The 26,663-nt window shown below is 39.0% G+C and overlaps 1 protein-coding gene across 1 annotated transcript; it reads right to left on the bottom strand.

The window, feature by feature from the left end:
• Nucleotides 1–553: 553 nt before the first annotated feature.
• LOC131236538 (GDP-mannose transporter GONST1) lies at nucleotides 554–26,663 on the bottom strand. The gene is made up of 10 exons (XM_058233781.1): nucleotides 26,363–26,663; nucleotides 23,151–23,286; nucleotides 21,116–21,347; nucleotides 20,405–20,544; nucleotides 8,637–8,766; nucleotides 8,148–8,246; nucleotides 6,306–6,460; nucleotides 3,981–4,097; nucleotides 1,021–1,118; nucleotides 554–941 (listed from the first exon to the last, which is right to left on the bottom strand). The coding sequence occupies exons 1-10, from the start codon at nucleotides 26,376–26,378 to the stop codon at nucleotides 889–891; spliced, it is 1,176 nt and encodes a 391-aa protein (XP_058089764.1). The 5' UTR covers nucleotides 26,379–26,663; the 3' UTR covers nucleotides 554–888.

Raw genomic sequence — 26,663 nt, 5'->3', positions numbered from 1 at the left:
GCCCAAAAAAATAAAACCCCATTTATGTGATTTAAAGATTTTGATCAGAGTTACTATCCGTTGAATACCCACTTTATACAGTGTAAGCCAAAACACATTACCGTTGTACCCACTTTATATATAAAGTGCAAGCCAAAACACATTACCTGTCTTGTAGTAAACACTTTACTTACAAGCCAATCGGGGTAGCATGTAAACAGTTTACGCTTGGAACACTTTTCAAATGTAGTGTTTATAACAAAAAATTCTACAGGGATTCAAATGACCCATAAGCCAATTGTTCCAATCAAGTTAGTTTCATGGCATTGCTCACCAAGTGTTCCACAGAAGTGACGTATTGGCAGAAAATAAAATCATCAATGTTGTATGCAAACATTCTTTGTCACGCAATGAAACTTGGATTCTCTCCTCGAAATCGATGCAGGTGTGCTTTGCACAAAAATTACACAGTAGCCACAATTGGATCGCTAGGGGTTACAGATTCATTACATGGCAGCAATAGAAAACCAAAACCATGAACAAGCTGCATGACTCAGTACCAAACGTTTGGTAGGACTTGAAAAGCTAAAATCCACTGATGATGACAATTACAAGGAGCATACATGATAGAAAAATGAGTTCTGGAAATGACCTCGCATGGACCAACCAGAAGCGACGAAAAAGTAAGAAACATCAGTCAAATCCAACATCTGCAGTGGAAACTTTGCGATCAATAGACAAATGGTATTTGGATCTTCTCCCTTGAGAGCTTGGATCGATTTCAGTTCAGCTGGACCCATTTAAGTCCAATGCGCCTAGGTGGATTTGAAATGTTACATTGCTGGTAAGCATCCAGGCATTTCCCCTCCCACTGTCTTGAGCAGCATGGAGATAATACATATGGAGGACTTAAGATCTCTCCATCATTTTGGCTCTCGCAAAAAACACCCCAGCCAAAAGCCCTGCAGTAAGGAAAATGAGTCAAATGTTTCATATGATTGTAAAAGAACTATCATCAGATTGGGTTGGTAGAGAGCCTACCGAAAAGGATGCTCATCAAGTTCTCCAGACTGGTTGGAACTTTGAATAGAAGGATTCCAGCGACGGAGAGGGGAATCTTGTTTAATGATCCTACCAGGCTGCATAAGCCAAGCATTGATATGAACTTTTTGTCAGTAATCTTTGTGAAATGTTAGAGCACTCTACCTATCGGAAAAAGATAAATTTCTCATATAGAGAGGTATTTTAGAGTTATGTGAGCCCAAATACAGCATCACTTCTCTTTTCTTTTTTGAATGGGAACAAGAAATGTATTAGCAGCAAACAAAATACGTACAGAAAAGGTGGACTGCAAGGAATTATCCCACCCACTTCACCCTCAGGAACAAAAATACAAATATCGCCCCATATACCCAGAATATCTTCCATTTACCGATATTAAGTGGGTAAGTGCAGTGTTTTAAGTATCGACAATATCGGCCGATATATCCCGCGATATATCTTGTATCCCACCTGTGCGATACGAAACGCACAAATAGTGGGATATACCCCACACGTTCAATCCAGTGAGCATTTTCGATTTTCGATCATTTTTTTTTTTTTCTAAAATCATATGTTAAATCAATGTCAAATTGTTACAAATCCATGATTTTCATGTTTTGCATGAAAAATCATGGATTTGGAGGTTCGAATTCGAGATTTGGAGATGGGCCGAGTTACAGAAAATTGAAAAAAAATAAAATAAAATATCTCAATTTTTCACAAATCAGTTGCAATTTTTGTGTCCAAACATAAAATCAAACATGTAACCTGATCTAGTGATTCTTCTTTTGCTTTTGAATGTATTGCTTGTGTTTCCACACATCTTCTTACATTTATAAATTATATGAATAGACTTGGAATATACTTGCATAAATTCAATTAGACAGCGCATAGATTAGGACCCCATACAAAGAAAACCTATTATGTGCACTTGTTCTTTGTAATGTTTTGATTTATTAGTGTGTATTGATGTCTTTTTTAATAATCACTGAAGTTTCATTGAAAAATTCAACCAAATTTCCCATGTTTCCAACAACAACGATACATTACGTGATACAACCGATATATCCCATGCGATAACCGATACGTATCCGTATCCCAAGGGTGTGATACATAACGTGATACGGATATTTCGAACATTGGGTTAAGTGTGAAGGCTTTAGCCTAGCCCTGTAGGGCCAGCCCTGTAAGGACAAGAGTTAAATGATCAAAGCTTTAAAATAGTCCAATCTAATCATTCTTTTGGGGCTATCCTCCATCCATGATGTCCCATCGTATAAAAAGTTGTATATTTGAAAGTCAGAATGGAATGCCCAGTGAAGGCAGTTACGGCTGACTAATGGCGGCACGCTAGCCAGCGACGTGAACAAGTGTCTTTAAACCATCCATTCTTTATGTATAATGGTGGCCAAGTTGATGATTGGACCAGGTCACCTGGAGTTCCAAGCCTAGATTTCAAGCCAAGACCCAGCCCTCCGGCCAAGTTTAACAGCCCACGCCCATTGCCACCCCTAGCCACAAAATTTTCTTTTTCCTGGAACCACCCATTTCTATGATGAAGCAATGGCTTCAACTGATTCAGGCATTGCCCAACACATGCCGAATAGGCTCATAACCGCCTCCACAAGAGGTGAAATGGAGTGAATGAAGAAACAGTTCACTGATTCCAGATCTTTGAGGCAGAGAGGGCATGCAACATCGAATCTTAGATACCCATGTATGAAACAATGGAATTATGTCATCATCAACCTGATGATGCATATGCGCGCGCACATAATGTCCTCAGCCTTGAGTCTTGTACAAATGGGGCCTGTGGTTTGGTGATCCAGAGGATTGATCTGATTAGTTCCGCCATGGTGGATGAAGGATGCCCCAACAATCTCCCAAATTGGGATATCCCAACCATTCAATGGGGCTGTTTAGATTCAAGCAAAGTTGTGCCATTGACTAGCAGTCCATGGACATGCTGTAAGGGCTAGTTGTTCAGAGGGAAATGCTGTCAGGAATAGTTGTTCAGGAACATACTATCACTGACTAGTTGTTCAGGGAGTAAGGATGGATTGTGGTATGTGGGGGATCTTAATATGGATAGTGGCGCATTGACATGTGCATATTTGACACATGTGCAATTCCCTAGTGAGGGTGGCTAACAGTGAAGTGTGAACTGACAGTGGGTGTACTAACAAGCTAACAAAAAAAAAAAAAACATTTTTGGGTGATTGAAGATTGTTGATGGCACATGTGGGGTGCTCGCACTTGAACAGTCACACACTTGGAACACATGATGCATGTACACAGATGGGAATGTTCTTCATGTACACTAAATTAGGGACAAGTAGTCCCATCTCTTTAGTAGAGACAACCAATTCACGCTTTAACGGTAACATAACTATTTGCCCAAAAGTGCCTAGGTCCCATGCATAAAGAGGTTGACGAGCCATAATAAGTACTTTTGCCCAGGACTGCTAGTCAATGACACAACTTTGCTCGAATCCAAAACCCAGCATAAGCCTTATATTGTGTTTGATGTGGACCATAGCTCCATCTTTTTCTTCTTCAACCATCTGCAGGCTGTGCAACCAATCAGCAGATTAGGATTGTCCCATTAGTGAAATTTTGGGGACATGTTCTATGCCACTATCAACAGCAGGGGATCATCAGATCCACAGTATGGATCCCCAAACAGTGGCCTCTGCTTGTACAGGTTCAAGGCCCAAGAGTACACTGCATATCCTCACTTGGGCCAAGGATCATATGAACCCATATATTCCAGTAACAGTGTGGCATGACCTTTTAAAATGATATTCTGTTTAGAGTTCATCAACATTATCACCTGCCTTATTCCAATTAACTGGGGTTGGATTCAGTTTAGAGTTAACTTTGTATGGACTTGACTTTACAGCTATGACATCGGTTTTATGTGTCTAGTAATGTGAAATGACTTGGGGCCTGTAGTTTACCTGTATGTAGTAGCACCCGTCTGATGAAGAAACCACATTGAAGTGAAGCTGATGGCAAGGCCTAAGAACCCACTTGATGTCATCACCAACCAGAACATGGGCATCCTCAAGAGCGGCCTGACAATTCACTTCACGCATATATGAGCCCAATAAGAAAATAATGGAAGCATCCAAATGCAGCTGCTGTAATATATTGAAGGTAATTGGGCCGAGCATTGTGCCCCTACTGTTTGGACTTCCAACATTGAGCCCATGGGTTCAAAGCTACAATACCCACGAAAGTTTGCATTGGCATCTATTCAAGGGTCAAAATATCATGGACTCAATCCTACCAACCATATCAACAAAGGGAAATTGAAAACTGTAACAGGCCAAGCCCAACAGACTCACATTTCAGATTGCTGAAACAGCTTATTGTCTGCACAAACCATTTTTTGTACCTTCATAGTTTTATTATATTTGTTTTTTGTTACTAGCATACTCAAACTTGCTTGTGTTCTGTAATTTTCCAACAAGTATGAACCCACGAACCATGCAGCTGAAACCACTAATGCATGCTCGTGATAAAAAGTCCATGTAAAATGCCCTGAACATCAAGAAAAACTTGAAACACAGTATCACTTTATTATCTTACAAGGAGTTCTTATTAGACATAAGCATTTCACTCTGTTTTCAAGAGTGAAAGTTTCAGGCTACCTTATAAACTGTTTTAACTTTTACGAAGATAAACCCTATAGTGTACAGCACATATTGAGTGCGTATAGGAAAATACCACAATCAATAATCTCTCAAAAATGCTGAACAAACTAACTATGAAATTCTGATTGCGGAATTCATCAAATAAATTTTGTATCAGTACAAACATTCAAAGAACTGGACATAAATTCAGATTGCACAGAAACCATGGAGATGCAGGGTGATCTAGGTTTATGAATTTAATCTACTTATGAAATTTCTCCTAAATAACCATCAGTTTAACACAGACAAATGTGGGGGGTGGGGGGTGAACCTTGCAAAAAGCAAATTGGGGAGTCTTGGAGTTATCCTTCATAAACAGCTAGATGTATTAGTTCTGTAATTCGATGATTTTTAAAAGCATAGTCAGGTAAACTTTGCGAAACCTATACGTCATAAGAAGAAAGGAGGTTCAGCATCAAGTTTTAAGATAATAAGAACCTTCCAATGTGAAGATGAATTGAGTGTGTAGAAGCAAGTTCACAGGCAGTGGTCAACCAATTCATTCAGGTCTATGACCTGACAAACTTCTATGAGAAACGTAGGGTTGATCTGATTAAGAGCGTTGAAGTACATTCAGCCATCATGCATTCTTACTACAATTAGGCCAACCCTCAACAACAGTTTCAACAATCTAAATTCTTCTAATCATTTATGATTTCTAACACAAGAAAGAATCCAATGCTAAACACTAATATCTAAGTTAGTCATAAAGCATTCGTTCTCCATACATGTAGAACACATATGAGATCCAGATTCTTCTCCTATTGAACGCTACCATGGATAGGCCAGTCAGTTGATCCCAAGCACTGATTAGAGGAATATTGTCCATTAAACGTAGATTGTTAGTTGGATTTTTCCCTAGCCATCCATTTGTAATCGTCAAGATTTGTCCAAACAGTGGCTAGGATTATCCAACTGTTTGACATATCAGGTACGTCCCATCCACAGTAGACTGTAATGGATGAACAGTCCAAATATCTTGCATGTGTACCAAATGTATTGATACTGAATGCTTGATATCTTAGATAATGTTAATAGCACTGGATCCTCTCTCTTCTAATTGTCTCCAATACTTTTTGAAATCTGGATGTAGGGTTCTTAATGAGACATTTTCATAATTCAACTTCCGTTGGAGGAAGAAAAAAACGAGGTTGATTCCATCATACAGACATATCATGTTGCAATCAGAGAAATAAGCCTTTATCACATTGCTTAGCAACTAGAAAGTTATACTTGAGCACTATTAAGTCAAAACCCGAATAAAAGAACTCACGTTTTAGAAAGGTAGTCCACTTCATTGAATACAAACATAAGCAGCAACCCCAGAGGCAACGAGAGGACGTTATTGAGCAACACCATTGAAAATTCATTTAGGTTCCCAGATTTGGTCACTTGCTTCGCTGTATCCGTTCTTAATGAGACATTTTCATAATTCAACTTCCGTTGGAGGAAGAAAAACACGAGGTTGACTCCATCATACAGACATATCATGTTGCAATCAGAGAAATAAGCCTTTATCACATTGTATAGCAACTAGAAAGTTACACTTGAGCACTATTAAGTCAAAACCCGAATAAAAGAACTCACGTTTTAGAAAGGTAGTCCACTTCATTGAATACAAACATAAGCAGCAACCCCAGAGGCAACGAGAGGACGTTATTAAGCAACACCATTGAAAATTCATTTAGGTTCCCAGATTTGGTCACTTGCTTCGCTGTATCCATGACTCTTCGTAATGTTAACTGGAGAAAACACATGCTTATCAGATACAAAGTCAACTACATATGCCAGAGAGTATGATGGAATAGATGCCATTTTAAGGAGAGATACTAGGGGTCTTGATGCATCAGGAAGTAAAGCCCCGATGCACCTAGTAAGTACAAGTGAGCCCACCAATTTCAATGATCTAGAAGGTCAATAAGATAGGCCCTACTGTGGATGGGTGATGCCCATAAATTCCATGATCCTAGCCAACCATTTGGCATTTTCACTGGACCATTACTGGAGTATTTTCTTAACTGTCTATTTACAAGGAACTAATCAAAGGTTAGCATCATCAAAGCAGAGTGATTTTTAGGGCATCCTCCATCAAGAGTAGAGGTAGGACCCATCTGGTAGGCCCCAATTGCACAAAATGATGCATCAGGAAGTTATTCTCCATCAGATGCACTTGGGACCCTGTAATTACTTTAACAAGGAGTGTTGGCATACTGTTATGTCGGATTCCAGTACCATTATTTGTATATTACAATCAAACGATAGAATATGATGCAGCTGGTGCACAGATAAATTCAGCATCCAATGAAATTATGCAGCAAATTACATGGAAGGGTTATATGGTCCTGGCGCAATGGGACATGTACAGCACCCTGACACACCCAGTCCAGACTCCATAGAAGCAGGAACCGTGGTTTTGTGATCCAGGCCTTTTTTTAGGAGTACGGAATACCTTACTGTTGATATGATGGCCGCATTGTGGGGGATGCCCTAAAAATCTCCAGGACGGGAAGATCCTAAACCTTCAACAGTGGCCTTCAAATAGATAAGAAAAAAAAAATCACAGCAACAGTCTGGAAGAAAGCCAAAGATTCTGTAGGATATTCCAATTTGGGAGATTTTTAGGGCATTCCCCATCCACAGTGAACCATCATATTGGGGTCTGAATCACTTAACCATAGATCCACTTGTACAGACTAGGTGCAAAAAGCGAATGAAGGTCTTAATGCATCAGAGCCCTACACCCAGGCTTGCAAGGTAATCCAAGTAAAATGTAGCATCTCGTACAAGGTTGTGTCCCATGTGACAAGCAAAATTAACTTGACATGGATATGCATGCAGGCATAAACTTTCATCCATCAGAAGACTAGAAGCGTTTCCATGTGAAAAAAGAGCAACATTTAAGGATGTCTTTGGATGCACTGAACAAATTAATAGTTGCTTTCATTGACTGTCATACTGGGGTCTGGCTCCAAATTGCAATGACATTACTTTCAAGTCACTTGAAGATAATTGTCCCATTTTTATCTTGAGTCTTGAGTATTCTGTGCTTGCAAATTCAGTTCACTTGTGCATCCCAACGCAGTCTATATGAATCAACTCATCTGAAGAATTTGCACACTGGATGATGGCTGGCACCAACGTTTCTCTTTTAATACAATAGTGATCACCTCAAGCCAAATACAAAAAACAAAGATTTAAAGATAACTCCCTCTGAAGTGCTAAAGCGGTATGATTTGAGATCTGAACTCATATCTGGAGAATAGTTATGGTCTTTTGATCTCAAGTGTAAAGCTCAACTAATGATATGATGAGCTTCAACAAAATAATCCGCAGATAAACAAGCATTACAGACAACAAACTTCCATAAAAGAAGACAATGAACTGAAAAGTTCCAGACTAATGACAAAACAAATCAACCAAATGAATTACCGAATATGATGCTGTGAGGAAACAATTTATAAGCTGCCATGTATATCCAACAGCATGAAAGGTGATGTCGGTGATTCCTCCAGATATCGCTGAAATGATCTGCACAAAGCAAAACTTTTTCAGATCCTCCAAACTCAACTGGCATGAATTCAAAATATTAGAACACCAAACTTCTATATCACTTGAAGAGAAAAGAGCCACATAAAAGTATTAAAAAATTAAAGCCCTGATGAATGCCCAGTTAATGATCAGTTCCTTTGAAACAAACTAGTTCAACCAAAGAACCCATGAAAGCATCGCCACTAAAGACAGTCTCCACGCCCGAAGCATACTCTTAGCTAATTAAATGAGATTAGCACACAAGAGTGATGAAGCATGGATGCACAATAGATTTGCGTGTCATTTAGTTTTCGCAATTGCAAAAAGAAGATTTATCTTAGACCACAAACTCACAGTCTTGGCTATGTGAGAAGAAATTCTTTAGCATACCATTAAGACCAGAGCAGCCCAGACCCTGCTATCATGATGCTTCTTGAAAAGGTACATTTCTCCAAGGGCAGTTATGACATTTGTGACATTCTTCAGGACTGTTACCATAGCGACATTAATATACTTCAAACTGCAAATGACAAAACCAACAAATAAGTAACAAAGAAATATGCGTGTGTACATGATAGAGTAAGATGCATGTTGCAAACAAGTATTTATGATGTGTATTCTGAGTTTCTAATGGTATGAATCTACATAAGGGATTCTTAAAGAGAAATGATCAGGTGGGTTCAGTCTATGGAAACCTTCCCATGCACCCAATTGCATTTGAACTCTCCTTGGCATCCTCATCACCTATCTGGACTTTGGTTGGAATGGACTGGGCAGCCTGCTCAGCCCAACGAGTGCAACCCAGCTTCGGAGACCTCTTAGCTTGGCCTATGAGCCAGGCTTGGGCCTCGCATGCATGGCTCAATTGATTTTCAGGCTGGACCTGGGCTCCAGGCATTTTAGCCTGGCCTAGCCCAGTTCAACCCCAACTTCATGTGTATATGTGTCACATGATAACCTACAAATATGCCATTCCAATCCTTGATTAGCCGACAGCATGCATCTTGAATGTAGACCATTGGTTTCATTCCTCGAAAATGTCTATTTCTTTGTGTATGTGTAGCAGAATCCCAGCACACTGAAAGCCTACTCTGGACTGGCCATTAGGTTCGGTCCACTCTTCTTCCACTGCTGTGCAAAAGTCAATGCAATCTAATGGTCTTGAATGAGATTCATAATAGGAAAGCAGGGGGTGGGGGGGAAGAGAGAGAGAGAGAGAGAGAGAGAGAGAGAGCAGAACTCTTATTTACAAAGAAACCCTAAACAATACATCATATGGTATGGTACTCTACAGTAACCATACTATATGTAACCCAACACAAAAACAAAGTACTAAACATCTATTACTAGAACTAAACATCCATTACCGTTATGTAACGGCCGTTATGGTCGTAATGTAACTGGTTTTTAATAACATGGATGGAGGCCTCTTTGAAAGGACAAAAGTAGACCCTGACCTATATTAGAAATCCCTCCTATGTCCTTTCAACTCTTTAGGCTGACTCTCCTAAAAACTAATTGTTGGGGCAAAATAGTCCAAAATTGTTGGCATTATATATAGAGATATCATAGAGGCCTTAATGAACTAGGAAAGCACATAAAAATAAAAGTAAAAATGCCGACACCTAGCCAATATTAAGGTTTGTCTATATTGTGTACCTAGAGAAATGATGATGTAAGAATTCTATAAGGTGGGCCTAATTGATCAATGGTCTAGATCTGGCTAAGGGTTGGATATTGTGATTGGGCATACCAGTGGACCCCACTAGAGTTGTGATTAGTCTAAATTCGACAAGGGGTTAAACCCCATGGAGGTCAAACCCAGTGCAATCCGTAATTCTATGTTCTTTTTCTCCATTACTTCCCTTCTGGCATTCAGCGGTGGTGGGGTGGCTGCCATTGAGGCGGTCTTAGAGTTCAAACCCTAATTTGCTGCTAGCAACCATAGTCAACGGTAGTGATCAATGGGGAATCGCAAGGGGATTAAAACCCCATTCAGAACGATTTCGGCAGATAGTTCCTTTCAATGTCGCCGGAGAAAAAGGCAGCGGCCATTACGAACAACTATAGCATTGTAAGGCAAGGAGATTTGACATACTTGCTCCTAAGTCTCATCTCATCACCATTGAATCCAGCAACATTCCAACACCGAAATCGCTTTTGACAATCTTCCAATCTCATCATGACGTCGTCAGAAATTGTTTTGGGGCAAAGGTAGAGTCAGACTCTAACAGATGCCTTCTTCCTGAGCTACGTGAGGAATTTGGATTCCATTGACACTATTTTTCAGTGTCCTATGCGATGGCGACAGCCGTTGCGGGGGGTAGCTAATTCCCCCAAATTTGGCTAGAAATAATGGTGGAAGCCGATCTTCGGAGAGAGGAGATCAGTGATTGCGTCGTTGCCGAGGGCTTTCCCAAAGCCCCATTTGGTTCGAACAAGTCTTTCCGGCCTATCTTGTTAAACAATAAAAATAAAACTAAACGGACCCGTGCCCCTTGTATTCCACGTGCTCTGATTTCATTGCAAGCCTATTTCATTAGTCCTTATGAGTGTCAATTGGGCCCTTTTGCATCTATTGTGGGCCTGATGATTGGGCATGCGCCTATGGCATTTCCAGATTCTTACTAGATCACTAGCTTAGGCTCTCATCATTTTGGGGCTATTTGGTTTGGCTTGTGCCTATTGCACAATGTTAATGGGCCTGTGTCCATTTAAGGTTGTCTTGGGCCTCCCCTTTAGATCCTTTTTTAACATTAACCTCGGATCCAAGCCATCTATTATGAGTGTTAAGGGCCCATCTAATGCCCATCTATAGTTTTATTGGCTTCCCTTTTGGACTTTGTTTATGGGCATTCATTCTAGATCTGGACCATCTATTACATATAAAATAAGCATGCAGTCTACATCATTCTCTAGATGGACAAATAAGCATTTGAACCTTTCATCATGTGGACCTTGAGTATCGGATCTGAATTGCCCATTTTATGGACACTAATGTAAGGATTTAATCGTCCATCTGAATCAAGTATCCTCCATCTTGTGAATGTTAAAGGGCCAAACCTAAAATGCTCATTGATGATGTTCAGATCATATAGAGTCTCGATTCGACTCGGTTGTGGGCCAATTACCCATATTCCAAAAGTAGACATGGACTGTTGATTTAAAAGGAAAGGGGAGCAAGAAACCTATCTGTTTGTTTTCCTTTTGGATTCCCTATATTTCAACGATCAATGTAAGCTACTTTCTAGGCCAAATCGGACTGCTTCAGATAATCCATCGAGGGCAGGATTATATCTGTGATCCTAAATCTAATTTCGTAATATTTAAACCAGTTGTGTTAGCCACCACAATGACCTCAATTGGCGAAGATATTTACGAATTTGGACTTTTGATAATAGGGTTCGATTACAGGATTGCATGCAATTGCATTTCTATTCAATGTGAATGGTAACGGAAATGCAGACGATCGCTGTTTGGCAGGGACGTGAACGGAATGGGGTAAACGGTGCTGGTTGTGTAAGGCTGAGAGACTCATTTCATGCGCAGGTGATGAGTGTCTCAAATTTACAATATTGGCATTACTTAACTCCATGTTCAAGAGAGTCACTTGCATGTCATGAGTTCGTCCCGCAAGAGGAGTGATGATGATGGATCTGATTCTCGCCAAGATAGAATGGTTGGGCCCATCTTCATCCAAAGTAATTCAATTGAAGACCCCAATCAATTGAATTTGTGATAATTTTGCCTGATATTCAGTTTTGTTCATGAATTGTTTAAGGTAGACATATTGGCTAATGTGAGTATTGCGTAGTAAAGTTAATATTCCAATTCAATGTAATTCAGTTCCCCTTTTTACCAGGTCAAATTATCCATAGAATTAGTCCTAAGGAGCGTGGTAAATGACCTTTCCTTAGAAAAGGAGGAAATGTCCGTTAAGTAGGATAAGGTTCATAATGCTCATCTAGTAACCTTGGGACATGGACATAATGGGAAAAAAAAGTAAAACATGGTTCTATTAAGGAATCTTTAGGTTTTATGGCTAACAATCAACCTAAAGATCGGTTGAACAATAAACGGGCTAAGAAGGATAAACAACTCATTCTGCAAGAAGTCGAGCCATCAGGAGATAGACTGCATTAAGTTCAAGCAGCGGCTCGTAGAGAAGGGTAAATATCATGTCTTGGTCTATTTTTAGTCCAATCTGACCAATGTGTCGGAAGATTCCTAATGGATAGATTATGGTACAACTTTCACATTTGTTATTCCATGCAAAGTATGCTGCAAAGCCAGCCATCAACTGATACAGAGTGATTAGTATATATGGGCAATGCTGTTAAAGTGGACGTAAGGACAGTTAGAGTTTGCAGGATCAAGTTAGAGTCAAGTCATATGTTGGATCTTGTAGATACAATTTATGTGCCTTCCATGAGGTGCAATCTAGTCTCAATTTTTCGTTTAAAAAAATCAAGTTATATGTCTAAATTTGTGAATAGAAAGTTTAGTATCTATTACGATCAGGGTATCCCAAATCGGTTACGTTTCGGTCGTAACGGTCGATACGTGACGGTAATAGCGGTTACCGTTACGTGATACAGGGCTGAAACGGAGAGGTACAGAAAACGGAACCGAAACGGCCGTAACGGCCGTTACAAGGCATAACGGCCGTTACGAGCCCGTAACAGTTGTTACGGGCAGTAACCCTTAAAGAAAAAACAAAAAAAAAACAAAAAAACAAAAAAAACTAACCTTATTCTCACTTCTTCTTCTTCTTCTTCTTCTCCACGGCACCGCTGCAATTCATCACGGCGCTGCTGCAGCTCCTCGTGGCGCACTACAGCTCCTCCTCCTGCTTCTCTTCTTCTTTCCCCTCTAGTGCAACTCCCTCTCCACCCTCTTTCTTTTTCCCTCTCGTTTTCTCCTTCTCTCTCATTTTCTCTTTCTTTCCTTCTCATTTTTTTCTTTTTATTTTTATTTTTCCCTCTCATTTCTCTCTCCCTCTATCACAGTCTCAAAAAAAAGAATGGGGGCGTGGCTAGACGCGGATTAGATACTGACAGGTTAGTAGCGAGTCGGATACTGAAGTGACATCACCAAGTTCTATGGGCCCCACTATGATGCATGTGTTGTATTCACACCGTCCATCCATTTTGAGATATTATTTAGGGCATGAGCCAAAGAATTGAGGTGGATAAAAAGATGTAGTGGACCCCACCACACAAAACAGTGGGGAGAGTGATTCCCACCATTGAAACTATCCTAAGGCCCACCATAATTTTTATTTGAAATCCAACCCGTTCAAAAGTTAAAAAAGACATGAAATAAGGTAAAACACAGATATCAGCTTGATCTAAAACTTTCGTGGCCTTTAGAAGTTTCTAATGGTGGGCGTCACTGTCCCCACAGTTTTCTGTGCTGGGGTCCACTGGAGCTTTGGATTTAACTCATTCTTTGGATATTGCCCTAAAATGATCTCTACAAATGGATGGAAGGTGTGGATATAAAACATACATTATGGTGGGGTCCATGGAACTTGGTAACGTCACTTCAGTAGCGTGTCTCGCTACTCAAACCTATAGGTAGCTAATCCGCGCCCGGCATGGCTGTTTTACAGCCACGTACCTTATTTTATCGATAGTCTACAGCGTATGCCGCTTAGTGCACTTGCATTATTTTAGTGCATGCGGCCCACCTTGATTTATGTGTTGTATTATATATCCATGCCACCCATCAGTTTTTCCTGATCATTTCAAGGCATAGTCCCTAAAAGGAAGCAGATCCAGATCTCAAGTGGACCGCACAGTAGGATTGAATGTCCACCGTGCACTTGCATTGTTTTTGTGCATGTGGTCCACCTTGATTTATGTGTTATATTATATATTCATGCCACCCATCAGTTTTTCTTGATCATTTCAAGGCATGATCTCTAAAATGAAGTAGACTCAGATCTCAAGTGGACCGCACGGTAGGATTGGATGCCCACCGTTAAAAACCTATTATGACCCACTGTAATGTTTATTTGCCGTTGAAACTGTTGACAAGGTTGCATGGACATGGATCAAGGAAAACACAAGTTCGCAACTTAAAATAATATTAACAAATAATAATAATAATATAAGTTTTAATTGTGGGAATTCAATCCCTATTGTGTGGTCCACCAAAGATTTGGATTTGCCTCATTTTTTGTACCATGAGTTTGCAAAAAAGGATGGACAGCATGGATATACAACAATTGCATCAAGGTGGGTCCTATGTTCAGTGCGTCATTCACTAGTGGTCCACCTAAGATTTAAATCTACCTGATTTTTTGGATCATGCTTTAAAATGAGTTGGCAAAATAGATTGACGGCACGGATATACAAATACATCAAGGTGGACCTCAATTTCAAGGCCTCACCCACTAGTGGTCCACCTTAGATCTGGATCTACCTTATTTTTGGACCATGCCTTCAAATAATTTGATAAAACAGATGGATGTCATTGATATACAATACATACATCATGGTGGGCCCTATGTACATGGCCATAAAAATTGTCCATGAGGCATACATTAACTCAAAATTAATAAATTAAATTATGGCACCATAGTTGCCAAGTCACAATTCCAAAATTAAATTGTTTAAATGATTCTCACCGTTAATTTGCAAACACTTGTTTTTTTGAAATATGATCATTTGATATTTTTCATTTATCACTGTTCAATAAATATCCACAAATCCATTAGTGAGATAAGTGCCAATAGATTGCATGAATTTAACATTGATTTGGGGCATCAAATGGTCCACCAAATCAGTTCTAAATCAACAACACTATTTACTTGAATATAATTTCAAATTTTTTCTTAAGATTTATTGGGAAAAATTATATTAATTTGTTAGATATATGAATTATATAATTGGACATAAAAGTTCCTAGATTGTATGTTGAAATAAAATGTACACGAGTCACAAGGTATGTAATACACCAAACCTACAAATATGAGATATTTTGGTATTAGATTCATTCTTATTAATTCATATTGATATTATATAGTAAAATAATTAAATATAAAATATCTATCGCCAATACCAGGTTGTCCGGTTCATAAATTCATCAGACAGTCTGATACAGTTTCTCACCAAAGAGTGGACCATTACACCACCATAAACATGTTCCAATTTATAAATGAATGCATATTTGAAATGCTTAGAATATTCTGGATTTAATCCATATTTTTTGGCAAAAAATAAAAATAAAAATCTGCACCGTTACGGGCCGTTACGCTCCCGTATCGCCGATACACCCCCGTATCCATATCGGTATTGGTGGGCACCGTTACGCCAACCGATACCAATACAGGATACCTTAATTACGATTCAAATGTGGTTGACACTAGCACTGTGGTTAATAATATGTACTAATTGGACTTAAATGTCTCAAACGTCTTTTATATGAATGCTCAGCATGGAAATAAAGTAGGATCTAAGCAAAGACTATACTATGAAAACTTCTCCATGTTATGGCACAGACGATTATACCATATCTGTCGTCAGAGATTGGAAATGCTAGTGCAGGAAAGAATTATTCATTCTCTAGACTTCTTCGACTATAAAGTATGGACAAATTGTATTAAGGAAAAACAGACCAGAACTAGGAAGAAATGTGCGACTAGGAGTGTAGGACTTTTAAAAGTGAGACATACGGATATTTGTAGTCTATTCCCTAGAGCTTCTTGGAGTGAACACAAATATTTTATTACTTTTATAGAAGACTATTCTCGTTTTGGATACATTTTTCTTATAAATGAAAAAAATCAGATGCCTTAGATGCTTTTAAAATCTATAAAGCCGAAGTTAAAAATTAGCTCGATAAGAAGATTAAAATCGTCAGGTATGATCGTGGTGGTTAATACTATGACAGATATGACGAATCAAGTCGCAATCCAAGACCCTTCACTAGGTAGCTACAAGGTTGTGGTATATCGCCCAATACATCATGCTTGGAACTCCGAAGCAGAATGGTGTAGCCGAAAGGCACAATCACACCCTCATGGACATGGTGCGTAACATGATGAGCAATTCGACATTGGCAAAATCTTTGTGGGGTGATGCAATTAAAATCGCAATTCATAACCTTAATAGGGTCCCCAACAATGCTATAAGCAAAACTCATTTTTTAAAGTTGAGGAATGAGAAAAAACTAAGTCTCCGATACCTCCACATATGGAGATGTCCTGTTGAGGCCAAAGTAAATAACCCGCATGAAAGAAAGCTAGATCCCAGAACCGTAAGCTGTTTATTTATAGGATACCCGAAAAATTCAAAAGGTTATCGATTCTACTGTCATTCTCACTCCATCAAGATTATTGAGATTGGAAATATCAGATTCATTGAGGATGCTGAAAATAGTGGGAGCACGAACATTGGGAATTTTGTATTCGAGGGAGAGCGGACTATGACTCCTGTCATAGTCATTCCGGACCATGTGGTTAGTAGTCCTGTAGTTGAGCATGTAATTACTGCATATCATCATGTTGAACCTCGTATACAACTTACTGGAGAAGGAAATCAAAATCAAACTTAATGAGGCAGGCCATTAAGAAAATCACAGAGAGAGAGATAGAAGAGGATTGTGATTCCAGACAATTACATCGTATACTTACAGGAGCACAAGTTTGACATAGGGGTGGAAAAAGATCCTGAATCCTTTACACAGGTCAAACAAAGTGCAATGGATCAATGCCATGAAGAATGAGTTGAAATTCATAAAGGACAGTAAAGTTTGGGATCTTATTGAATTACTATAAGGAATAAAGTTGATTGATTGTAAATGAGTGTTTAAAACCAAACGGGACACCAGGGGTAATATCGAAAGATATAAAGCCAGACTTGTTGCCAAGGGTTTTAACCAACGTGAAGGCATTGATTTTAAGGAAACTTTCTCACCAGTATCTAAGAAAGACTCATTCAAGATCATAATGGCTCTTGTGGCTCATATGAATTTGGAGTTGCACTAGATGGATGTAAAGACTATATTTCTCAATGAAAATATAAATGAGAACGTATAAATGTTGCAACATGAAAGTTTTGTAGTCGATGGCTCAGAACATATGGTGTGCAAATTTAAGAAATCTATGGGTTGAAACAGGCATCACAATAGTAGTACTTGAAGTTTCATAAAGTGATTTCCTCATACGGTTTTGTAGAGAACACTACAAATGCGTGTATCTACGTTAAGTTCGTCATATTAGTTTTGTATGTTGATGACATTCTTTTGGCAAGCAGTGACATTAGAATGATGTGCGATACTAAGAAATTCTTGTTTCAAAAATTTGCAATGAAGGATCTTGGTGACGCCTCTTTTGTCATCAGCATTGAGAGACGTCGTGACAAATCACGCAGACTGCTTAACCTGTCATAGAAGGCCTATATTAATAGGGTACTCGAAAGGTATAGCATGCAAAACTGTGCTCCTGGACAATCACCCATTGTAGAGGATAATAAATTTGGGTAGTTCCAATGTCCTAAAAATGAATTGAAAAATAATCGTATAAAGGATTTTCTGTATGTATCGGTAGTAGGGAGCATTATGTATGCTGAAGTCTGTACGCGACCAAATATTGCTTTTGCACTTGAAATATTAGGCAACTATTTCTCCAATCTGGGAATGCAGCATAGGAGCGCTGCAAAGGTAATGTGCTACCTTCAAAGGACAAAGGACAAAAGACTCACATATAGAAGGTCTAACCATTTACCATTTAGAGTTAGTTGGATACTTAGACGCAGATTGTGTTGGTTGTGTTGATACTAAGAAGTCCACCTCAGGCTACATCTTCATAATGGATGATGGGGTTGTCTTGGAAGAGCATGAAACTGTCGATGACAGCCTCATCCGCTATGGAAGTTGAGTTTATTACTTGTCATGAAGCATCAAATCAAGCACTATGGTTACAACGTTTCTCTCAAGTTTGCGAGTATTGGAGCATATCCCGAAACCATTAAGAATCTTTTATCAGAACTCGGTTGTTGTTTCCTTCTCAAGCAACAATTGCATTCATCAAGGTCAAAGCATATCGATATTAAGTATCTTGTTGTGAAGAAAAAAGTACATAATCGTTTTATGTCTATGGAATTCATCGACATTATTACAAATTTACTCACTAAATGGCTCTCTATCACACTATTTCAGGAGCATGTGACATCCATGGGAGTTATCGATCCCACAGATGTATTCAATTACTGGGAGCAGAGTGTGATTCATTTTTCATAGACATGTATAGATATCTTATTTATAAAGTCTAGATGATTCTGGAATAAAGTTAATTTTTACTTCTCTTTAAGCATGCACAATTTGTTTTGAGTAAGCGGAACTAAAGTTTTGTCTCGTTGGAGACATTCGAAAGCTCCTGGACCTCTTGGAGATAAGCACATATGATCACACTACGCGTGTAATCCTCATACCACACTTCTTTGTCCCTGATCAATGTAATTAAGGTTGGTGGTAGTCGTGACCTTGTTTAGTCTCACTTCGCAAAGATTAAATGTTGTGTTGGCTACCGCGATCATATACTAGTAGTTTTAATGGACTAGATTATAGAAGTGTGGCCCGTATTATCCAACAATTGCATTGGTTAACCATTCAAATGTTTTCTTCAAAATTAATACATTTTCGAAATTAAACCTTAATATTGATCAATGTGACCCAAGTGGGAGAGTGTAAGAATTCGATAAGGTGGGCCTAATTGATCAACGGTCTAGATCTGGCTAAGGGTTGGATATTGTGATCGGGCATACCGATGGACCCCACTAAAGTTGTTATTAGTCTAAATTCGTGTAAGGGGTGGTGCGCTTAGACTGTGACTCACGCACAGTGTTCCGGTGGACTGGAAAACCTAAAACATGTGGAGCCTTTGAGGAGTTTTGATGGGTTACAAGCTCCTCTTTCTTGCAACTATTTAAACAAAGCTGGGTCCCCAAACCTACACACCTCTTAAGCTAATTTCCTATCTCGGTGCTTCTCTAAAGGGTGTAAGTTGTGGAAGATACAACATTGAGTTTACAAAGATGGAATCCCAACCAGGTACAAGTTTTAGTTTGGATTTCTCAATCCCCATCTTCGATGCACTGTTCGATCCTTTTTCAATTTCACATTATAGTTTACAGATGAATCTCTAAGGTTGCAGATGGAGGACAATGGCAATAAAAGCATAATTGATGGTACAAGTGATTGGAACAAATCATAGGTGGGATATACCAAATGTCCAACTTAGATATTCAAAACATGGAATTCATGCTGCCTAACACGGACTGCAGGCATCACCACCAATATACCTTTTGAGTTGCAAGCATCTCTACTATATATAACACAAGTGGCACAAATTCGCCCACGCAATTAGTTTCAGGAGAGGCATAAACATTGAGATTTAATAGGACATTAGAAGGGATTCTAGCATAGTTCAAGGGCATTTCGGGAATTTTAAAGTGTATGTGCTTATCAATGGACAGCTCAGATTTTCCTGCTCCATGTCAAATGAGTGGTGGGCATTCTGCCCTCTTTTTATTCAAGCTAGTAGACGGGACCCTTCCCCCCCTCCCTCCCTTTGCATCTAGCACGTACCCTTTTCCTATAGATTTTTTTCTTCTGGCAATGTCCCTCTCTTCCTCTCTCCATGTGCATTTCCATACCCAGCAGTTAAAGTAAATGTGTGTGCCAAAAGCTCTGAGGCTGATGGTACACGTCAAGTTAACGATTGGGATCGTAACATTCCACCATACTCCGCAAAAGACGCCCATGGCGGCCCACTCTGTCACAGCACTCACTCTGGCCTCTTTTCCAGGTAACCACTTCCAAGGCATGGTGGTTGCACTCTAGTTATGTAGGTAACCCTTTCCACTTGGCGGCTGCACTCTAGTTGCTCAAGTAGCCCTTTCCACCCATGGTGACTTTCACTCTAGTCCAGGTTGCCCTTTACATAGGTAGCCCCTTCCGTGACTCAAACATAGGACATGGTGTTAGCTCTAATACCAATTGTTCAGAACCTAACCAATACGCCAAAAACCACAAGACTGATGGAACACGTCAAGCTAGGCTCTTTAAACCATTGGGATCGTAATAGCATCAGTGTATGTGCATACTAAAAAGTAGTAAAAGTAGGAATGCTAGCAGAAAAGATTCCATACCTAAACATGCTGGTAATAAGCATTCCGACAAATATAAAATTCACAGGCAACCAAACACGAATCAATCTCCATGTCAGTGGTTCTGTTGAGATAGTCCCAAAAAAACTCAAAACGGAGACAATAACCACCGAAACAAGATTCTGCATCACCAAAAGATATGAAAGAACTTTTTAGTTGTCACAAGTGGTTATAGAATCATTTAGTGCAATAGCATCAGAGGATTTATATGATCCTTAACACAAGGACATGTCTAGTGTTCTCAGGCCTTGAGTTCGTACAGGTAGGAGTAGGACCCATTGCTCCAACATCCAGATCGATGAACCAATTGGTTTGACCATGTATGGACCATGCCCCCAAAAAACACAGATTGGAAAATCTTAGACATCTAACTTTGGCCATTGTCCCATTGAACGGTGATTGTCAGCACATTTGTCTTAACCATTCATTTACGGGCCACCAATCAAAGGGTAGGTGTCCCAGAGATGAGATATTTGGGGAATAGTCCATCAACACTAGGTCCATCACGTTAACACTCTGGATGACCAAACCATGGCAGATTAGTAGAAACTCAAGGTCCGAGAATGCCATGCGTATCCTTGGGCCAAGGATCACACAATCTACATTGCAATAAGACCGTTTGTTGAATCATCATTAATGCATACTACGTAAACTACCATACATGATAAATAGGACTGTGCCAAGTGACTTCACCTGGTAAAGCATCAAAGATATTCCAGCATTGAAATCATAGCTTGACAGCACAAACTTGTTAACCAATATCATGCTGCATGATGAGACACAATATGCAAGGCCAGACAATAAAGCTTGATTTTGGATTTTGACTGGCCTGTTGCTGCGTATAGTTTTTTCTTTATCTTTTGTCTCTTTACCACCTTCCAAGTCAATATCGTCATCACCTATAGGCTTCATTCCTGAAAATGATCTGTACAAGAAAAGGAGTGCCATTAGATCAATAAGCCAAGGAATCATAGCTCAACAACATAATGTGCATGGAAGAAAATCAACGGAACAAGGACCCTGTAAGGCAGCGTAAATAAAATGGTGTTCATAGCATAAATTTTATGGATACAGGCATAGCCATGTAAAGGGGCACACACGTTACTAATAATGCTTGTAGGGACATTATTAGAATTATACACAAGAAGCGGTATTTTCATATTTTGCCTAAAAAGGATCCCACAGGAATTTCCTCAATCTGCAAGAATCCTTGGAATTCCAGACATAATTGGCTTTTGAGAAAACCAAGAGAAATCACCATACATAACAACACTCTAGATTGGTGAGGTTGGCCCTAATGCCAAACCCTCAACAAAAACAACAATATATATCAACCCTAAAGAAAGAACAATGTACAAGAATACCCCTATATAGACATCGCCACCCAACATGGGACCAAGGGATAAAAGAGGAAAAATATATGACAAGCAATAATACAAATATAATAGAAACGAGTGCGGGGACAAACCCCTCCACCACGACCATGGTGGGCCGTAAAGGCCGTTACGGGGCCGTAAAGGCCAATACATAAAGGTAACGGTGGCAACCGTTACACGTTATGGGGTCGTAACGGCCGTAACAGCCATTATGGAAAAAAATGACCTGTAATTGCCGTTAACAGCACATTACATCCCCTATAAAGGCCACATAATAGCCCCATAATGGTCTATTATGGAACATATAAAAGTTTTTCATACTTTTTAATCAACATTACGGAGCAGCTATAGGTTTTTCGGGAGTTTTTTTTCAAAAAATAAAAAATAAAAAAGAGAGACCGTAACGGCCATTACGGGGCTGTAACAACCGTTATGCCCCGTATCGTAAAGGTAATGGTAGTGGCCGTTACGGCCACCGTTACCGTTACGGAACACCTTGACCACGACCATCCAGCCATACGGCCCAGCCACGTGTGGCACGTGACATGGGCAATCATATATGTCTAACAGTTTCCACATATGACGAAGAAATAATTGAAACTTCGAACAAAGACAACAGGAACATATATCTTACATGAACAGAAAATCTCTTGAAAAGATTCGGCTGATTATGTCAACAAACATCTTACTGGGGTTTGCTTTTAGCATTCAGTGAATTTACAAACAACAGAAATGTTAAACAAACTACACAATGACAAAAACATAGAAATTATATTAAAATAAGGGTTAGGGCAGATTAGAGCTCCCAGGCACACAAGGTGTTTCATTGCTTACACACTCCACTCACAAGACTAGATGACTTGAGCCACTCTATATGGACAGGAGTTACAACACATTCTTCCACATATCTGTTGTGGGACAAAACTCATAAGACAGTAAACATAAAACACGATATAACAAAAGGTGGATTCTCAACTCTCAACAAGAAACATGCATAAAAGCTAGACAAGTTGCTAGAAAGCACACACACGCAAAAAATATAGCACAATAGCAGCCATTCAAATATTAACATGTAACTGCTCATTTTTCACAAATAAAGTCTATCATCATCTTGGCCTTATCCCAACTAACTGGGGTCAGCTAGACAAATCTCTTCTGCTATTCCAGTCTATAAGGACCATCCTCAATGAAACCATAGGTTATCAAGTCTTTTCGTGCTACCTCCACCCACGTCCTTTTGGGCCTTCCCTTGCCCTTTTAGAGCCTAATAAAGTATATAATAAAATTAAACAGTAAGAATGGAGGAAAAAATGGAGTTAATCATCGTAAAAAAAAGAAAGGAGTAAACATGCCTACTAGCTATTTCTCTTCTTCCACCACTTAAAGGACTTGAAACTAGCACTCCATTCTGCTCATGGGCCATCAAGCTACCTCTTTCTCCATTTACAGCAACCTTGCCTGTGTCCTCCATGAGATGCTTCTCAAGGACTGTCTCTGGAGTCTCCAGGAGAACAAGAAAGAGAACTTTTAGAGACAAGTTACCGAAACAAGAAATCTCAAAAGTTTTAAAGAAGATAAATTCAACTTAGGAGAATTTCAAAGCCCATTACACGCATAAGAAAGGTTCATCTTAGGAAGCCAGTTATATATTGTTAAACCACAAGGAATTACACTGTGGTAAGTGTAGCTTGTTTATTTCGTTGAGAATAACAGGAATATATAGAAGAGGTGAGAGATTTCTGAGAGATTTGTGAGAGATCTTAATAGAAACACATAACAAAAAAGGAAATATCCTAATCTAGGAAGATAAACCTGATCTACTCTAACAGATATTATGCACTGCAGAAGGTTGAAAGTTCGCGTGGAAAAGGACAAAATATATACAGCATGAAAAAAGTGCAAAATTAAAAACCCATAACCAAATAGCACAAACATACCAGCAAACAAACCCAATTACAAAAAAGTTACTTTTCCAAAAATTAAGGGTCCATTTGGGCAGGGGATCCTATGAAATTGTGATTTAAGCCTAATCCTGATTTTTGGTAGGCCCCATGCTCTCCAAGTAGGATTCACCGCACTAAAGCAGTACTTTCCGAAGCATAAATGGAATTACGTAAGGTTTAGGAAAAACTAAAAATGCCACTAATTGCAATTATGTGGAGAAAAGTGCTGCTTTAGTGCGGTGAACCCAATGGAAACACATGGGGCCTGCCAAATTTGGGATTAGAATTAATCCTGATTATTTGGGATCCCCTACACAAACCGATGCCAAGTGAATCCACAAATGCTGTTAGACAATCAGCCACTGTATTGAGAACTTACAATGTCCAAAATACAGTGGAACAGAAATCATCCATGGAGAGAAACTCTAGTTGCACTTTCCAAAGTTTGAGATGCACTGTACGAACTTGCATAAGGTATTGCCTTTGAAAATGCCATCTGTGTATGCCAATCATAGTTCCTTTGCATGATTTGTTCTTTGCAAGCTAAAGTAATTGCTAAAAGTATTGTCCATGGTAATCTTACCACATTTGTACTAGAATGATTATGAACTTACATTCTAATTAGTGTGGGTAACTGACAAACAGAGATAACAGAGAAATGGGTCTTAGAGCATCTGGACAACCAATAAGAAGGAAATAAAGGGAACATATAAAAGAAGAGGATGATTCGCATACAAAATAAAACCCTGAGGCAAACCCATTCAAGGAAAAAAAAATAAAGAAGTAATAAAACCCTTTAGAATGATCAAATACGGAATCATCTCATCTTCATGAGTGAAAAAGATGTATGAGAGAGAAAGAAGTCGGCCACAGTTTGTAGAGATCAACTATGTGAAGATTGTAGATGGATGGAAGTTGCCACTTTAAGAAATTCTTACAAAATTTTGATGGCAGCTGTTTGGGAAGTTAGAAGATAAGCTTAAAGCACTAAAGATTGCTTTCGCAGGGACAATGGGTTTGAAGACTCTTTAAAAAATGGGGGTGAAGCTGTTTTTGAAGAGGCTTCAGATTTTTCTCACTTCTCTCAAGTTCATTTTACCATGGAAGGTTAGCAGATGCGTTTGCAAGATCGTTGACCCATGTTCTCGCTCTTGCTTTTCCAACGCGGATTTTGTTTTTCTCACTTCTTCTTTTGCTGTTTTCATCAAGTGGATATTGAGATAACAAACTCTTTAGCTAAGCTAAATTTGATTGGAGGATAACTACCACAGATTTTATTTTTCTTTCCAACTGATAAGGTTTCAGTTATCTGCTGAGAAAGAAAAGATCCTCTACATTATTATACTACCAAAGACAAACTAGGATTGGCCCTCCATCAAGCTGATTCGAACAGTAACATTTTTGGCTCATAAAAATTCATTCATATTGATTGTTTTTTTTTCCTTTTCTTTTCTTTCCAAGAAATTCAACACGAGACTTTTCTTTTTCTTTTCTGTTTTTTAATTTTCATGGTCCAAGCAAGTCTTTGGGAGTCATTCAAAATCCTGACCGCCTACATAATGTTTTCTGAGTTGAACGATCGATCAAGTCTATTAGGGAATCAATTTGGATCATAAACAATTTGCTTTTATCAAGTATGGTGTTTCACCTGATCAAAGATGTCTTACTTACAGATACATAATGGGAACAACATTTACTTGCTTTTATACAAAATTGAAGTGACAGACATGAGTACTGGATTCATTTTGAACAGTCGAGCTACAGTGGACCACACGCACCTCTCCATGTGCAGGCACACATAAGAAACATGTGCCACATGTGCAAGATCCAAACCACTTATCCAGCAGGCCCCACCATGTGTATGCAGTGGCCATCCATTCACAAGGTGGGCAACATCTATATGTTGAATTTGAACCATTGGCAATTTCTTTATACCGTCCAAAGTTTTAGTACCCATGTCATCCACCTGATAAGTGGACAAGATGAACTTTTCAAGCAAAGCCATGCACTCAGTGGGGCCCACCAGATGAGTGACTTGATTATTGCAAACATGTTGACATGCCAGTTGTGTGTGGGGTTAGCAGAACTCTGGATGCACAACATGGATTACAAGCTGAAGGTGAATTTTCCAGCACCATTTCCCTAACCATAGTAACTGATCTTTACTTGATATTGAAGCTGGGAACTCAACAACACATTTTCTTTACATAGAAAAGGTATGCCTTACTCTAACAACGAAGCTAGCAATCCTTGATTGAAAAATACACCTACGCTAAAAGAAAATATCACCAAAAAATTTTTAAAAAACCATCTTTTATTTTACTTTTCTCTTCTTCTTCTTCTTTTTTTTTTTTTCCTTTTTTCCCTTTCCTTTTATTTGTTGGGTAGGTGAGATACAAAATCAGTAACCCCCAACTATCAAGATCAGTCCATCTTCTTCCATTCTCATCATTTCAATCAGAAATTATAAATAAATAAATAAACAATCTCAACTATTACTATCAGAATCAAGAAACCTGAAATACCCAATTGCCCATTTCCAAGTTCAAACAGATTCAATAAACCAAAACCCACAAAAATGATAGAATCATACACAATATCCATCAAAAGAAACAGCTTACCTTGGACCCATCTCATCAGGAACAGCTCATGGACTGTAGATGTGAGATGAAAAACCAAATCCGCGTTGGAAATCAAGAAGGCCCACCACAGACCAGAGCTGATATAGAACAGGAATGCTGAGAAAAGGGGTGAAGAAATCAAAGAGCAAGTCGAACGATTTGAAGGAAGAGGGAACGGTATTTAAACGGTCAGGATTTCAGGAGATGCTGGAAATGGTATTTATGTAATTTTTATTTGGAAACTCGTATAAGTATCTCTCCTTTGCTTTGTTGGATGTCGTGATTTGGAATTTTTTTTAAC

Source organism: Magnolia sinica, chromosome 2 (genome assembly GCF_029962835.1).
Source record: "Magnolia sinica isolate HGM2019 chromosome 2, MsV1, whole genome shotgun sequence".
In the NCBI taxonomy this organism is placed as follows: domain Eukaryota; kingdom Viridiplantae; phylum Streptophyta; class Magnoliopsida; order Magnoliales; family Magnoliaceae; genus Magnolia; species Magnolia sinica.
The sequence above is the reverse complement of the archived record's forward strand: the minus strand, read 5'-3'. Positions and strand labels throughout refer to the sequence as shown.

Excerpts from the sequence above, each read along its gene's own strand:
- LOC131236538 (XM_058233781.1), bottom strand. Across the intron at positions 8,247-8,636 it reads GGGCTGCTCTGGTCTTAATG|ATCATTTCAGCGATATCTGG; the intron begins GTATGCTAAAGA and ends TGCTTTGTGCAG. Across the intron at positions 1,119-3,980 it reads ACGGGTGCTACTACATACAG|CCTGGTAGGATCATTAAACA; the intron begins GTAAACTACAGG and ends TGGCTTATGCAG.